This window comes from Solea solea, chromosome 8 (genome assembly GCF_958295425.1).
Source record: "Solea solea chromosome 8, fSolSol10.1, whole genome shotgun sequence".
NCBI classification, from domain to species: domain Eukaryota; kingdom Metazoa; phylum Chordata; class Actinopteri; order Pleuronectiformes; family Soleidae; genus Solea; species Solea solea.
Genome location: NC_081141.1, coordinates 3,268,578 through 3,284,475, shown reverse-complemented (window position 1 = coordinate 3,284,475; position 15,898 = coordinate 3,268,578). Strand labels below are relative to the sequence as shown.

The 15,898-nt window shown below is 42.4% G+C and overlaps 2 protein-coding genes across 3 annotated transcripts in view; one reads left to right on the top strand and one right to left on the bottom strand.

The window, feature by feature from the left end:
* adgrd1 (adhesion G protein-coupled receptor D1) overlaps window positions 1-2,729 on the bottom strand; it is a 28,852-nt gene extending 26,123 nt beyond the window's left edge. Inside the window, exons 1-5 of one of the 2 annotated variants that reach the window (XM_058636159.1) lie at window positions 1,699-2,729; window positions 1,581-1,617; window positions 1,128-1,244; window positions 536-634; window positions 63-185 (exon numbers count right to left, since the gene is read on the bottom strand). In XM_058636159.1, the coding sequence (XP_058492142.1) occupies window positions 63-185; window positions 536-634; window positions 1,128-1,244; window positions 1,581-1,617; window positions 1,699-1,752 (430 nt within the window). In that variant the 5' untranslated portion in view covers window positions 1,753-2,729. The remainder of the gene's footprint in view (window positions 1-62; window positions 186-535; window positions 635-1,127; window positions 1,245-1,580; window positions 1,618-1,698) is intronic. The other variant, XM_058636160.1, reaches the window with a different exon arrangement.
* A 254-nt stretch (window positions 2,730-2,983) lies between these two features.
* Window positions 2,984-10,226, top strand: stx2b (syntaxin 2b). Its single transcript, XM_058636162.1, has 11 exons — window positions 2,984-3,268; window positions 3,368-3,442; window positions 3,521-3,620; window positions 4,674-4,748; window positions 4,859-4,932; window positions 5,195-5,303; window positions 7,572-7,645; window positions 7,770-7,907; window positions 8,690-8,800; window positions 8,891-9,010; window positions 9,258-10,226. Exons 1-10 carry the CDS (start codon window positions 3,230-3,232, stop codon window positions 8,984-8,986), a joined length of 891 nt encoding a protein of 296 aa, XP_058492145.1. The 5' UTR covers window positions 2,984-3,229; the 3' UTR covers window positions 8,987-9,010; window positions 9,258-10,226.
* The last annotated feature ends 5,672 nt before the right edge of the window (window positions 10,227-15,898 follow it).

The window sequence follows — 15,898 nt, the reverse complement described above, 5'->3', positions numbered from 1 at the left end:
GAAAATGAGTTTTGAGGCTGGAATAAGGAAGCGAACGCGTGAGTGAACGTCGGTGCACTCACCCTCGGGGCCGCACAGGATAGGATCACTAATGCAGGTGTTCTGGTAGTTTCCAAAGTGGAGAAAAGTGCCGCCCTTATCTCCATTCAGAAAGATGCCTTTGTTAACCATCCCTTCAACAATGTCTGTGGCAGAGCACAAAGCAGGGACTTCACATTTTAAACATACAGCAGTCAATTTTTGCACAATAATCAAGAGTTCATTTGGTCCTAATCAGAATTGGGTTATTTTACTGTGACTTTACAAATGCAAAATTGTTTAGAGGCAAAAAATCACTTAAAAAAGTCAATTAAGAAATCATAAATTGCTACAGTTGCCTAAATGTCTTCATATTTTGCAAAACAAATGATCAAAGGACATAAATCTTGTGCTTAAAGGACAGAAAACTTAAATGCTCAACTCCAGCGTGCGTGAATACAGGCGACAACAGAGAGCAGTGGATGATGCGGGAATGAAGGACGTGACTGATGCTCACCTACTGTCGCAGAAATGTTAGTGAAGGCAGAATCATTGGTATACACATAGGAAGAGTTATGGGAGGAAGGGAGCACAGTGTGGTTGTGGATTCTGAGAGCTGGACAAAGAAGAGTGGAGACAAACAGTGAACACCTGAACCTGAATGGACACACAACGGGAGACAAAGGAGAACAGTGAAAGGAAAAGACAACAGGAGGGACGTGGTGCGCAGGTATGAGACAGAGTGATGCTGAGCCGAGCACAGGGAGGCCACAATGACTCCACACACATCATGCTCCAGTCTATACCTGATCCCTCTTCAATTTTTCAACCGGATTATTGACAAACATGGCTGCAAACAATGACATACTGTGTAATCTACAATAATTTGCAACAAAATGTTATCCTACACGTTCTCTTATTAATATAACACATGATATGGTAGCTGTGGCGCTTGTGAAAAGCATGATGACTGGATGGTGGATGATGAAAAACAGCGTGGGACCATGCAGAGTGCATTCAGACAGACATTTAGGTGGCACATCTATTCATGAGTATATGCTGTGTATATACATATATATATATATAGTCCATTTATGGGGGGCACATACTTATGTTACTTCCGTTAACATAACCTGGTCTGTTTCCAATCTGGTCCCACAGTTCATGGATTCCATCCACAGCATCGAGAGGCCAATAATGCGAGGCTGTTTCCAGGACCCTCAGGCCTGGGCAGAGAGTTCATGGGTAAAATGGCTTTCCCCGAAAACAGACTCGGTCTCATTACACCTAATTTACTTTCCCCGTCATTTAAAAATAATAAAAAAATAAAAATAAAACATATATATATATATATACATACATGTATATATGTGTATATATATATATATAATAAGGAACCCAACATCTGTAAAAAATGTTATAATTAACAGACTTTTCTGATTCATGACATGAGCCGTAAACAATGAAATCCTCTGAATTCTGCTTTCAATCTTATTTTATATTCATATATTTGAAATTTGGCAACTTAAAATGCTGTCATACAAAAGTAAAAAAAATACTACCTGGATGCTTTACGGGCTGTACCACTTGAGCATAAACCTGTAAAACCATTTAAATGTATTTATTAAAGCTGTGATTCGACACTCGATAAGCCTACGTGTTCTAGGACAGTGATCTTACCTTAATACACGAGACAAACACTGTAAAAAGGTGAATTTGCAAAGACAATTCCATAGTTTTGGGAAAAAAGTACCATAAAGTCTTCCCTTGTCTTTTCAAAAAAACAAAACAAAAACAACAACAACTAATCAATCCCCAAATAAAAATGAATCCAGGAGGAGTCTCTCATTCTTCCAAGATGTGGAATCGTGTGATCAGTCCATGTATTCAAAGTGGAAAAAAAAAAATCAAATAGTAATAATGCCAGTGGAAAAAAAGAATTGATTTAGAGTTCTGTCTTGAGGCAGAAAAACTTAAGAAGTTGCCCTCTCATGATAAACGCGAAGCCCGACTTCCACTTCCATGCAGAAAACTGTTATCCGGGATCTTTATTCCCACGTCGGACGGACACTTTTTCGGTGTCTGCATCTGGAAACTGCAAGAAGAGAAGGTCCGTGGAGGCGAGCAGAGCTGCTGGACTGAACGTGGGAAATGCAAAACGTGATGTCATTTTTGGATCTCGCAAGGTGGGGCGTTATAGAGCCGTGCGTAAGAGGCACATGTGTGCGTAATTTGAGATTGCGCAGGCAGTGGATAAGCTCGAGGTCTTCGCTGCGCCGTCCAACACTATTGTTTGGAGGCAAAGACACGCATTAACATGTGGGTTTAAATAAGTAGTTTGCAGGAAGCACTGGTTTAATTACAGGACAACAACCGGGACTCACGCTGCTCACTCGGATCCAGTAAACACCGCGTGCGCAGCCACGGTGCTCATAAAAACGTAATCGCAGTGATGCTATTCACGAGCTCTCCACACGGAATGGAACGAGCTATATCACACACAACAGAAATGAAAGGGGAATGTGTGTTTAATCCCAATCTTAATCAGATTTGGTTGGAGTTTTGGAGTTTCTGGAACACGGTGACGGTCAGGAGTCAGGTGAGGCTCCCACAGGTGGAGGAGTCGTCACATCCATCACGAGTGCCTCACCGGAGGCGCACAAGGTCACCTTTGCGCACACGAGAGCGAAGGCCAACAGCGCCACCGTGTGGCCATGTGGATTAACACCACTCTAAGGGGCCACGCAGTTTTATTATTTATGACACCATCTCGTGTGACTGACGCACGGATCTGGTGATCATAATGGATTAAACAAAGGTTGTTGTTTTTTTTTTATTATTATAAACATGTTTTTGTATTTGTTTAGTATAATGGATGATTGTGGAGTGGGTAATCCCTCGTGAGGGAGAGAGAGAGAGAGAGGGGTTGGATGAAAGACGTCACAGGGCAGAGGTGTGTTGTGGATCTGTTGCGCTTGTGCGGTGAGGATTATCGACAGAGACTTATTTAAGTTTTGGGTCTTTACAGTCTTTTTTTTAGATAGATATATCAATAGTTCTTTGTTGAATTCTGACCTCTCTCCTCTCAGCGAGGCTGTTTCCGCTCAGTCCACAGAACGGTGGCGCGGTGTCACTGTGTTACACATGGAGACTCCTTACAGGAAGACGCAGGTGTTGAACTAGAGCCACGAAGAGTCCTGGCGACGAGCTGATGTTTGTGATGAAGGATCGACTCGCCGAACTCAACGTTGTAAGTTCTTTTTTACTTGAAGCACACAGAGACAGAGACAGGTAAAGGACAAACCCTGACCTTTTCTCTGTCTGTCTCCCCCCCCCCCCATCCACACAGAGTAGGACACAGGCAGATGAGGATGTTGCAGTCACTGTGGACAGAGATGGCTTCATGGAGGGCTTTTTCAGGAGGGTGGGTACACATCTAATACCTTTCGTTTGTTTGTTTGTTTTGTGCTATTTCTTGACTTCTTTGTTGCATCCGTTGCAGGTGGAAGAAGTCAGAGGACTCATTAATAAGATCTCCCATCAAGTGGAGGAGGTGAGGAAGACACACAGCATGATCCTGACTGCACCCAACCCTGATGACAGTAAGTGGGAAATAAGTTGTGTTGCTATTTTGTATCTGTATGTACAGTAACTATACTACAGCATTTTATTTTATATAGTGAGGGGGAGACGTTACATAGAGCCTGAAAGGGTGAGGCTTTTTACAGGGAGAGTGTGGGGAAGGTGAGGAAAGGAGATGGTGACAGAAGAGGACAGAAACAGTTGTATTACTTACATTTAAGGACAATAATAATACTTAGATGTAAACAGATTGGATAGATTTGAAATTAGCAGATAAAAGTGCCTTTCTCTCTCTATATATATGACTGTTCCTGTTAAATAAACACTAGTAAAATAATAAATGTAACGTTGTTGATACATTTCAGTTAAAAGATAAAGTTCAATGACTCTTTCAGAGTTATTACAACAACAGATGGAGTAGAAAGAGTTAATTTAACACCAGTTCTGGAATAAGGACCAAATACACTCGGACACAGTGGTAATTTAACTCTTTCAGTGTCGATTTAACACTGCAAAATGTAGCCTATTGTGTAATTGTAAGGTTGGAGTTTGACTTTTGTGGCACACTGTGGCAGTAAAACCACAACAAACGCCACACTTCCTCCTCATTGTAAATAAATGACTGACGACCGGAAACCTGTGAAAGAAACAATTTTGCCCCCTGAAAAACTCTATTGTGGTCATTTGCAATTGTTTCTGGAGATAAGTGAGAAAAAAAGTAAAATCTTTTCTGGCAAAACAGAAGCTGCTTCCACAAAAAAAAAGCTGTGTATAGGACGTGACCTCTTTATTTACGGTAACACAGTCCGTGGTTGTGTTTGATGTAAAAGTGTTACAGTGATTTGTGATCGGCGTCGTTGTACCGGTCACCAGAGATGGTAACAAAAGGCCTGCGCTTTGTGATCGCTGCATTATTGCTACGGGGTCGTTGCCTAGTTACGTGATGAAGTTACAGTAAATCCAATATTTACAGGAGGGAGGCTCCCTGAGAGTGTTTTTTTCCTTCTTTTCTTTTCATTCTCTTCAAAAACAAACCCAGACTGACGTCGTCTTCTGTTTGTGTATTTTTGAAGGAACAAAGGATCAACTCTACGCGCTGACCAACGATATCAAGGGCAACGCCAACGTGGTGCGAACCAAACTCAAATGTCAGTGGATTTTTCCCTCGTAAAAAAGAAAAAACAACATAACACAACAATGCCATGTGGTCAGCTGTTGTGTAACGCTGTACCATGACTCTCCCCCTCTCTCTCTGTAGCCATGGAGCAAAGTATGCCCAAGGATGATGAAACGAACCGGTCTTCTGTCGACTTCAGGATCCAGAAAACGCAGGTACAGCGCACATGGAGATTTAGAGGGATATGTGCGTGGATAAATCCAGTTTGTATGCTTACAATCAGCCTTTTATATGTGCTTTAAGCAAGGGTCTGGATTCACACAGGCCACCAGATTGTGTTTCCACATCAAGCCCAAGTGGATTTACTCCACAAACAAAGACGATTAACATCCTTTCTGGTCTCGAAAGGCCACCGTAGTTCCCTGTAATATCATTTATTCTTCATCCTCTGTGCTACGCTCTCTCCCTCGTCCTCAGCACACAGTGCTGTCCAGAAAGTTTGTGGAGGTCATGACCCAGTACAACGAGACGCAAGTGTTCTTCCGGGAGAGAAGCAAAGGAAGGATCCAGAGACAGCTGGAGATAAGTGAGTGACAAATAACGGACCCCCCTGGAGGGGTGGCCCCCCACACATTGTGGCCCATATTTAGGCAACAGTTCCAGACGCTTAAGGAAATAACGGCACTGGCAAAACATGGCTATGAAAAAAAAAAAATCTAGGGATAAAAGTGTGACACGTGAAACCCAGAGACGCCGCTGGGACCAGGTCCAGGAAACACAGTTTCCTCCCTGCGTCTATGGACTCAAACCTAACAACGGCACCAGGACAAGAAAACAGTTGATCAGTTTATAGGTTACGTACTGACTAGATTACGTGTAGATTACGGCATTGACATTAGGGATGAGCCGATACTCAGCGTCCGTATCGAGCTGATTACTGGTCAAAATCACTGGATCGGATGTCTGACAGATAAAACTGTGAAATCCGACACAGTCCTGTAGATCACTTACTTCACTTTGCACAGACGGAGCCGAGTCGTGTTGCGGTTGGCTGATTGTTTCTGCGTTATGGGAAGAGAATATTGGAGGATTGTGTCTTTGAAAATAGCTCGAAATGGCACAAATGTGTCGCTAACAGCGCCGCGGTTTGCATGGGACTGATATCAGTGTCTGTAGAGACATCGTTATCGTCGCATCGTCCCATCCCAGACAATATTTACACTGCAAATATTAAGCTATTCTGTGTTTTATTATTTTAATATCTCATAAGCTGCTATATTTGTATACTCCTTGATGTTGAATGCATGTAGAGCTGCAACTGACTGTCGATAAGCTGTCGGTTATTTTCTCAATCGATCGTTCGGTCCATAAAATATCAGAAGACCTTAAAAAATGTTGAGCGGTGTTTGTCAAACCTGGGAATGATGACGTTCTCAAACGTCTTGTTTTGTCCACAAACCAAAAATCATTCGCTGTGAATAATTTCTTTGTTCTCCAGAGTAAAGAAACGAAGAAAATACTCACATTTAAGACTCTTAAACAATCGGAAATGTTGTTTTAATCATGAAAAAGCGGTTCATTGATTGTCAAAATAGTTGTCGATTAATTTAGTGAATCGATTAATAATCGTTGAATTGTTTCAGCTCTAAATGCACGTTTATTATTTATTACCTTTACTGTAACGTTGTCAACTTCCCTGCAGTGGGACAACTAAACGTCTGTCAGGAACATACACCCATCAGATTGCATATTGAGATTCATGCTCGGTTATATATTATCTAACGCGCGTTCTGTAGCCGGACAAATTCTCGCTCTGCCAATCTGACGTTTCATGTGTGTATCAGGTGCATTGTATTATGCATGTGTGAGTAACATGAGACTGTAGTGAAAGGCAAAAATAGGACCGTCTCCCACAGTCCCCTGCGGCCTGGCATTAATGAGAGGCTCCAGTTCTCCTCCACACTGCAGGCAGAAGAGCCTGATACCTGGGCTGTGTTTGTGTCACCTGGGAAACGGCTCAGCGGCCTGTGCGACCGTCGCTCACCTGTATTTGACACGGCCACACTGTGCACGCCGTTCGTTTACAAGTGATACAGTTTGGGTGCCCGTCGCCTGTCCATGAGCCGTCCCTGTGCTGTGTTTCACTGTGCACGTCTCTCGCTCTCCCTGAGGAATAGCCATAACAATAGGTGTGCGACATACACCGAGCACCTGCACAGAGCGCCGTCTCCCCAGGGGAGGGCGCTGTACAACAGGAAGCACGGCTGCAGGAAGAGAAAGCTTCTTTTTCGTTTTGTAGAGTTTCAGCAGCTGTTTCTCTCGGTAATAAGAGGTGCCGGGCTCCTCTGGACACTAATTTAACGCCTTATTATTTAGAATCACTAAAGCGTACGTTAATGTAACACTGTCTTTACAGCAGTGGGGGTGGGGTGGGGGGGTGAGGCAGTGCAGTGTTTGTGGCCACGTCCCCGGGGGTGAATAACAGATAACTTTCTGTTTTCTGTCTGCTCAATCAGTGCATCAACAGTTACTGGCCAGACGAGGGATTATTAAACAGGGGATATTATACTGAATATTCTTTATCGTTCTGTATTTTATTTCACTTTAGAATGAACAATTTTATCAATATTATATCTTAGGTCTGTAAATTAGTGAAGTTGTTTTGTGCCTCTGTCTTCCTGTAATACTACTACTACTATTACTAATAATAATAACAATAAAAAACAAAACTTTTAGTTTTAGACACAGCCCAATGTGTTTTTTCTTTAATGATCTACTACATTTTCTTAAAAGGTTAATTTCTTCCTATGTAAACCAAAACGTAATAATTGAATAATTAATTATTTTCATTCAGCTGGAAGGGTGACAACCAACGAGCAGCTGGAGGACATGTTAGAAAGCGGAAATCCATCAATATTCACATCTGATGTAAGTTTTCCCATACTCTCCCGTAGCCGTTACTGCCATCTAGTGGGTGGAAAGGTGTGTTGCAAGTGTGTTTTCTGATCCATTTATTTAATTTAACCTGGATTCATCTAACTCGCTCCCTTAGATCATTTCCGATTCCCAGATCACACGTCAGGCCGTGGACGAGATAGAGTCGCGTCACCAGGACATAATTCGCCTGGAGTCGAGCATCCGAGAGCTTCACACCATGTTCATGGACATGGCCATGCTGGTCGAGTCTCAGGTAACAACGGCGGGCGTAAAATCTCATCCTTTATTTGATATATTCATTTCTTAATTGGGCCTAAAATAAATAAATAAATACATCAATAAAGTGTCATTGACAGCATGATAGCAGTAGAAAACAATGGGCTGTTTAACATTTAGTATTGTCTACATTTTATACTCAGCTACTTGCAAAATTACTTCAAAAAAATAATAAGATAATCCTTTGTAAATGCTCGGTGGGGAAGCAATTGTCATGATAGATTTTCTCAGAATTTCAAAATAAAAGTATCTGTGTTGGAATGGAGCAATATATAGTTCACAATAAAAATGAATTTATGATACTAAAGTCACTCTTAGTGCTAACACAGCACTGATCCATTTTTTTGTCTTCTTATGTGTCGTTGAGACAAAGTTATGATTCATTTTGTATCGCATATAAGACCAAAATCAAGTGATGATTGTGCAGAGTTCGCAAAATTAGACTGTTTTCTCTTTATTTTATCTTTAATATATACTTTATCTCTTTAAAACTTGCCAAGTGAAGTGAAATTTCACAAATCCAATCCGATTTTTACACAAACGTAGCACTTTTTGCTCAGGTGTGTTTATATAGTTGGTGAAAATGGAAGAAAACAAACCTTTTTCATCAGATTGCCTATAGATTGTGCTGAAAAAAAGGATACAAGACACTCTAGATTGATTCTTCTGTTGAAAAAAAGTGTTCTAAATGTGTTCTAAGGGCTAAACCTTTGTCCTCGACCCTAGTATATAAGATAACTGTGATCCTTTGACTTACAGGGGGACATGGTCAACAACATAGAGAATAACGTCACCAACGCAGCTGAATACATTTGTCGTGCAAAGGAAGAGACCAAAAAAGCAGTGCGATACCAGAAGAAGTCCCGAAGGGTAACGTGCTCCTCACTCATCGTGACGTGTGGCCCAGTTGCTCTTTGCATTCATAGTTGACGTAACGACCTCCTCTCTAAAAATCCACAGAAATGCATCATTCTCGCCTTTGCACTGTTGATCCTGATCGCTGTCGTCGCACTGGTCGTCGGCCTCTCCGTCGGACTAACCAAACCTCCCGTGTGAGTCCGCTGGGAATCACCGCGCGAGGTACACACACACACACACACACAACCCTGACCGAGCATCCGTTCATTTTCTCATCCGTTCATCTATGCACTCATCAATTCATTAAAGCACAAGAAACCCTTCTTTTAAAACTTGATTTTTTGTTGTTTTATAGTGCAAATAATAATAAAAATGCACATACAAACTTGAGATATATGTATATACATATATATAGGCATATTGCATATTGCATTTTTATGAATATTCAATTTCAAATATCTTTTGACAGACACTTCCCTGCCTTGCCTTGACTTTGTGTGGCGTCACCGGCCTCCTCCTCCTCCTCCTCTCACTCACTCATCGTCTTCCTCGGAGTCTTCGAGTGATGGACTTCATGGTTTGCAGCTTTCAGGGTTCTGCTCCTGTGGCGGCGAGGCAGAGAACAGTCACTGACTTTATAGCAGAAACATAATGTATGCGACCCACTTTGCACCAGCGAACCTCAGACCTCATCCTCTAGAGCAGTTCTGTTCAGGTGGGATCCAGTGAAGTGACCTCTCTGCACTTTTTCCCTTTGTGCCTTAGCTGAGATAGCACGTCAGATGTATTCACTGGTGTATGTTGAATATTCTCTGTATCGCAGTACATTTTTGATATCGTGTATCACTGTTAGAGATTCCGTCAGAGTGATGTAGGCCGTAGTGAAAATATAAAAATAACTATACCACCTGCAGCGTCAGAGCTCGCCTCAACAGACTGGAAACAAAAAAACCCAGCTTTTTCAACAAAATACCTGCCATTTTAAGATTGTGCAGGGGATTATGTGATCGTTTCTTGGCTGTTTACATTTCTCTGTACATAAAAAAAAATATAATTGTGTTGAACTAAGCTACAATGTCACTTGTGGCTTTATATTTAATGTATAGTATAACAAAGGTGTGTTTCCTACAAAAAACGATTGACTATTATACAACCATTCTCTTGTTTTATTGCATATTTACTGTACGTCATGTGAATTGAATGTTAAACTTTAACAATTGATAATGATAATGATAATAATTGAATTTAACAAACTGTCAGTGTGTTATGACTGAAATAATAGCTGTGAAAAAACTGATGTATGATAGAATTCTGAGATGGGTTTGATTTCAAGAGCACACATTTCTATTTTGATACATTTTGGATTCTTTGTTGTTGTTGTTTTTTTAAGTCAAACCTTGTGTTTTATCATTTTAAAGCAGAACAATTAAAAATAAAGAGTGAATGGACCTGAGGATTGTTTGTGTGTGTGTTTCCTTTTAAAATGACATGTTGCCTGAATGGAGACCACTGTTCTATAAACACCTCAGAGGTTTGTTCAGAGAGGAATATGGCGAGAAAGTCAGGCTGTTGTTTACTTAAAGACTAATGAGCACTTTGCACCGAGAGCTTGACGTCCATGTAATCAACCTCAAACAGGATTAGTCGAGAAAGTGGAAGTCAGCGCCTGGAGGGCAGGATTTTGGATTCGTGTTTGCAGGTTACTGAAAACATCCTTAATGTCTTAAAGTTAAGTGGTTTGAAGAAACTCGGTTACATCGAGTCATTCTGCGACCGTTTGGGTAACGTACAAAGCGGGAGGGCTTCATGTCACGTTCTTTGGGGCACACTTCTGCTCCAGTAACGTCTATATACCACTATAAAAAAGCAGCATTATTCAGAAACGGTGTCCGTTGTCAGGGAGTAACGTCACCGCTTCACCTCCACTCCGAATGTCCAATTAAATGTGTCCCATTTCCCCGGCAAACAATTATTTTTGTCACATTCAAAGCACAGCGACTGTTTTTACCTGCCTCCACTGGTTAGCCGTCCTCTTCTCCACAGCCACAATTTCCCCATCTTTAAGTGGCTCCATAGCCACTTAAAGATGGGGAAATTATACATGTTCACTGAACAAAGGATTTCCCAAAATATTAAAGTAACACATTTAAATTTACTGATGGAGACACACACACACGCTTACTCAAGTCTTAACCAGAACTACTTGTAAGTGACTAGCTTATTCATTATTCACGTTCCTTCGTTGCAACCCCGGAACCTGTATGGCTAGCTCCTTTGTTTACGTTTCGTCACCGTAAGCCCGGGAACGTGCTAGCCTGCAACTTTTCTTCACATCACCTGAGCCTCTGGCCACTTAAGATGGAAAAATTATACATGTTCACTGAACAAAGGATTTCCCAAAGTATTAAAGTAACACATTTAAATTTACTGATGGAGACACACACACACACACTTACTCAAATCTTAATCAGAACTACTTGTAAGTGACTAGCTTATTCATTATTCACGTTCCTTCGTTGTAACCCCGGAACCTGTATGGCTAGCTCCTTTGTTTACGTTTGGTCACCGAAAGCCCGGGAACGTGCTAGCCTGCAACTTTCACATCACTTGAGCCTCTGTTCTGGAGTAAGTTAGCTCACGCAGTATCATCTTGGTTCAATTACTCTTTATTTTCACATTTATTACTTTCTTGTACTTGTTTTGTGCTTAATTAGTCTTACCTGCGCTGTATGTGTGTGCCGTTTTGTTCGTACTTTGAAGAGGCCATCAAGCTAACATGTCATGTGTGAGATTTGCACCCTTGGTGAGCGGAGTGAAGTGTGTGTCTTGTATATTGTGTGTGTGTAAATTGTAACCAAACTTGTGTTAACTAAGCCAAATCTAATTATTGTTGTTTATTATTTTTGAAATACTTTAAGTGTTTGTATGTGTAGTGCATAGTTGGATTTGGATGCACAGTGGAAATGAGCGTTGTCAAATTTGTGTCAGTTGTAAGTGTTATTAATTAAATTCATTCTCTGCTTATTTTTTAGTTTGCACAGTGCTACACAAATAAAGAGAATTGCCCCTGTCGAGACTCTCTGCTATTATTAAATACATCAAGGGCTGAACTTGAACTTTAACCTTAACCTTAATGTCTTCACCATCAGCAAGTCCCAGTTCACACAGCTGAAATCCTGCACCCTGGTGGTTGGTGATGTCATCTACACATTCTCACCTGGCTGACAGTTTAACAAGAACGTGACTGATGTGACCACGAGGAGTTCCAACCTCAGGTGATGCAGACAGACGCAGACATTGCTACAACATCTAAACAACCTGCTAATTCTGCTACAGATACATATACAGTGGAGGAAATAAGTATTTGATCCCTCACTGTTTTTGTAAGTTCACCCACTGACAAACAACTTAACGGTCTATACTTTTGCCGACAGACACACCGCTGGTCCACATGTCCAAACAGTTCTAGGTTTTCTTAGTTGTTCTGACTAAGTTTCTAAGGGCCCTTGGCAGGTTTGCAGCTGTTCCATAAGTCTTGAACTTCTTTATAATGCTCCCATAAGAAATCGTCTTATACCCAAGGAAATAATCTCCTCTCTCAGCTTTTGTGAAAGCTCCTTCCTTCCCCATGATTGCAACTCACCCTGCTGAACACGTTTATGGGTGGGGTTTTGCATATGTATATATATATTTATATGTATGTATGTATATATATGTATATGTATATGTATATATATATATATATATATATATATATATATAAACACAAATTGTGCATTTTCTCTGTTGATTTCAACTCATGAAGAAGTCATTTGAAGCAGAATCTTGCTCTTTGAGAAAAACTTCAATTAATAAATCCTTATTTCTGATTGCAACTGTATATATAAACATATATATGGAGGCAAATGTGCATAATATTCAAACTACTGCTGATTGATGAGCAAACAAAATGTGGTTTAAGCCTATCAGTCGTACATGAGAGCAGTTTAATATTAAGACAGACGGAGTCAACGTCAACATTGCACTAGTAAAGAGATGCCTGGACACACAGCAGGGACAAATGCTTCTTGTCCGCACCCAGATGGAGGACAAGCAGCGTACAAATAATGTTACAAGGTTTCTGACAGGGGGGTCACACGGTCGGTGTAGCGGTTAGTTTTCCTGCTTTTGTAGCAAGAAGATCTGGGTTCATGACCTGGTCGGAACAAGGGTCTTTCTGCTCCAGCTTCCTCCCACGGTCCAAAAACATGCAATATTAGGTAAAATGGACACTAAACTGACTGTAGGTGTGCAACCCTTGCATGGAGGATAAAGCGGATAAAACGGCAAAAGTTACACACGGCAGCTTTAAAGCAAAATTCCCACATTCATGAAACTAAATAATCAACATCGTTTTTGGTCAGGCGGTCAACAACTGCAGTTCTACACGTCTAGATTTCACTAGATGTTGGAGTGAAAACACGCGGTGTTTCAAGAGGAAACCGACGGGAACATTTGACATCAATCGCGTGTGACTTCACGGCGCCTCGAGTATTAAATGGCCACTGTGCAATATAATAATACGAGCTCTGGGCTGAGACTGCAGGCAGAGAGGGTTCTCCTGACGAGGGAGGGATGGCTCTAAACAAGAGGCGAGGAGCCACTGCGGTTGCTATGGCATCCACGCTGAGGGAAGCATGTCTGATTGAGGCTCCCTGCTCCTTCTCCTCTCTCCCAAACAGAGTGCAGCAGTAACCACTGTGCGCCACGGGGGGCAGTCACACCTGCACATGCTCTCCTCCACCAACAACCAGCCTACAGTGAAGAAAAAAAGAAAAGAAAAGAAAAACAGGCAGCATGGCCCAAATAATCCCCTTTAATACCCATAATACCCCTCTGCACTTGATTTGCTGCACAGTGATTGGACGCGAATGGTGTCTGAGGAGTGTGTGTGTGTGTGTGTGTGTGTGTGTGTGTGGCATAATGACCTGTGTGAGGTGAAACATCAGCAAACAAACAAACAAACAATGACAGCTGAGAGTGCAACAACAACAACAACAACAACAACACTGGGAACACCTACACCTCACATGACCTTGCCATCTTCAATCATGGCTGCTGATCAGCACGCGGAACACAGGCGCGCGCTGCTGGAAGCGTTTATTGACAGAATTGTCTGCGGGAAATCGGACACGTGTGTGTGTGTGTAAGAGAGAGAGAGGGACAGGTTCCATTTCTGATGGAGGACTACAAAAGACGTCCTGAAGAGGGAGAGAGAGCACTACTCACTACTGCTGCTGCTGCGCATTAATACTGCTGCTGCTTACTGCTGCTGCTGCATCCCTGCGTAAACCTGTGACTGTGTCATTAAGCGTATGTGTGTGAGAAAGTGTAAGTGTGTGTGTGTGTGTGTGTGAGAGAGAGAGAGAGAGAGAGAGAAGGGGGGCGTGTTGATGTATGTGCTCTGCTGCACACACAGTAGTGTGAGCTGAATGATGCTCTCTCTCTCTCCCTCTCCCTCTCTCTCCTCTCTCCTCTCTCTCTCTCTGTCTGTGCCGAGCACTGATGAACCATTTTATGCTACAGAGCTGCCATATCCACTGTCCCGGTCCTGCTGCTCCTGCTGCTGCTGCTACTGCTGGTGGTGGTGGTTTCTTTTCTGTCCTTGCACCACATTAGGAAACAGCTGCTATTGCATCGCTCCTTAAAGGTACTGTACCGTCCACCGCCTGCTGCTGCTGCTGCTGCTGTCAAAGCTCTGTGTGTTTTTCTGATCCAAGGATGGTTGTACTGCTGCTGCTGCTGATGCTGCTGCTGCAGGATCCCTCTGCTGCTGCTGCTGCTGCTGAAGGGATAAGGATGATGATAACATGTCCAAACGTCTCCAAGTCCTCGCAGCTAGAAATGCACCGCATGCCAGTCTCGGTCCAGCCCTTGAGTCAGTGATTTCTGTAGAGATGGGTCAGCCCGTGTGCAGTAGTTGTGCACACGAGTGCAAGCTCTGACAGGACTGTGAATGCAGCCCAGAGGACACTAGCACATCGTTTGCATGCACTGAGGAGGATCCACTGCCATATTTTGATGTTGTTTGGGATTCTTGTCAGAGCTGAGAACCCCGGCGCACTGTAGGGGTTTTTTAATATGCACTTCACAGCAATGTCATGGCTGTGCTGGATTTCTTTGATGTTCGTCTGCATCCAAAGGAGCTTTTAAGTTGAGAGAATCAGAGTTGTGCTAAAATGTGTGTGCTCATTTGCTTTGCTCCTAGATTGTGTGTGCATCGCTATATGAGAGGACTCGTGCTGATACTACAAGGATGCAGTCAGAAAATAGGTCATGTTTCATCCACATTGTGAATCACTGTGCGGCGTTAATAGACGTGTACGAGATCTACGCGTGTCTGTGTTCTGTCAAACACCGGGTCTGCGGCGAGACAAGGTCCTTCTTAGACGGCAGTCGCGAGGTCAGAGGGCAACAGTAGCTGTAACGGCGAAGGCCGAGCTGAGATTTTTTTACCGTGAGAAAATCCCCTCGGTGTGTGAGTGTCTCTGCTACTACCCAAGGTCACTCATTGAGAAGCCTCCCATAATTAGGACTATCAGTCTTGACCCCGCACCCTCAGATATGAAACTCCCATTCACACCGTGGCTCCTTTTCTTCTTGACAAGCAGACACAACCATTCATCATTTCGCCGGTTCTTCCTGAGCTGCCTCCAGAACCGCTTCTATCTTCCAAACTTGTTTGCTCTGCAGTGAGTAATTTGCAGGGGATGGTGAGGATGGAGTTCGGGGAGGAAGACGGAGTCCTGTAGTTTGAATCTGGCCTTGTTGTTGTTTATTTTCTCCTTTTTCAAGCACCAAGTGGGCGGAGCTTCCTGCATTGCGATTATAGACCTGGAAAGCTATAGTAGATTTATTTATTTACTGTATATTAGATGCTATGTGTGTTACCAGTTGAGATATTTCGAGTGGGACAGGGGACTAGTGTGCACTCTGAAACTGATGAAGCTAAATGGAACTCGGCCATCATTAATTTGATTGTTTTACGCCAGTGGCATTCTGTGGCCTGTGAAAAAAATGGGCTGTGAGCGATATTGACATATAAAATATGAATTATTGGGTTGTATTTAG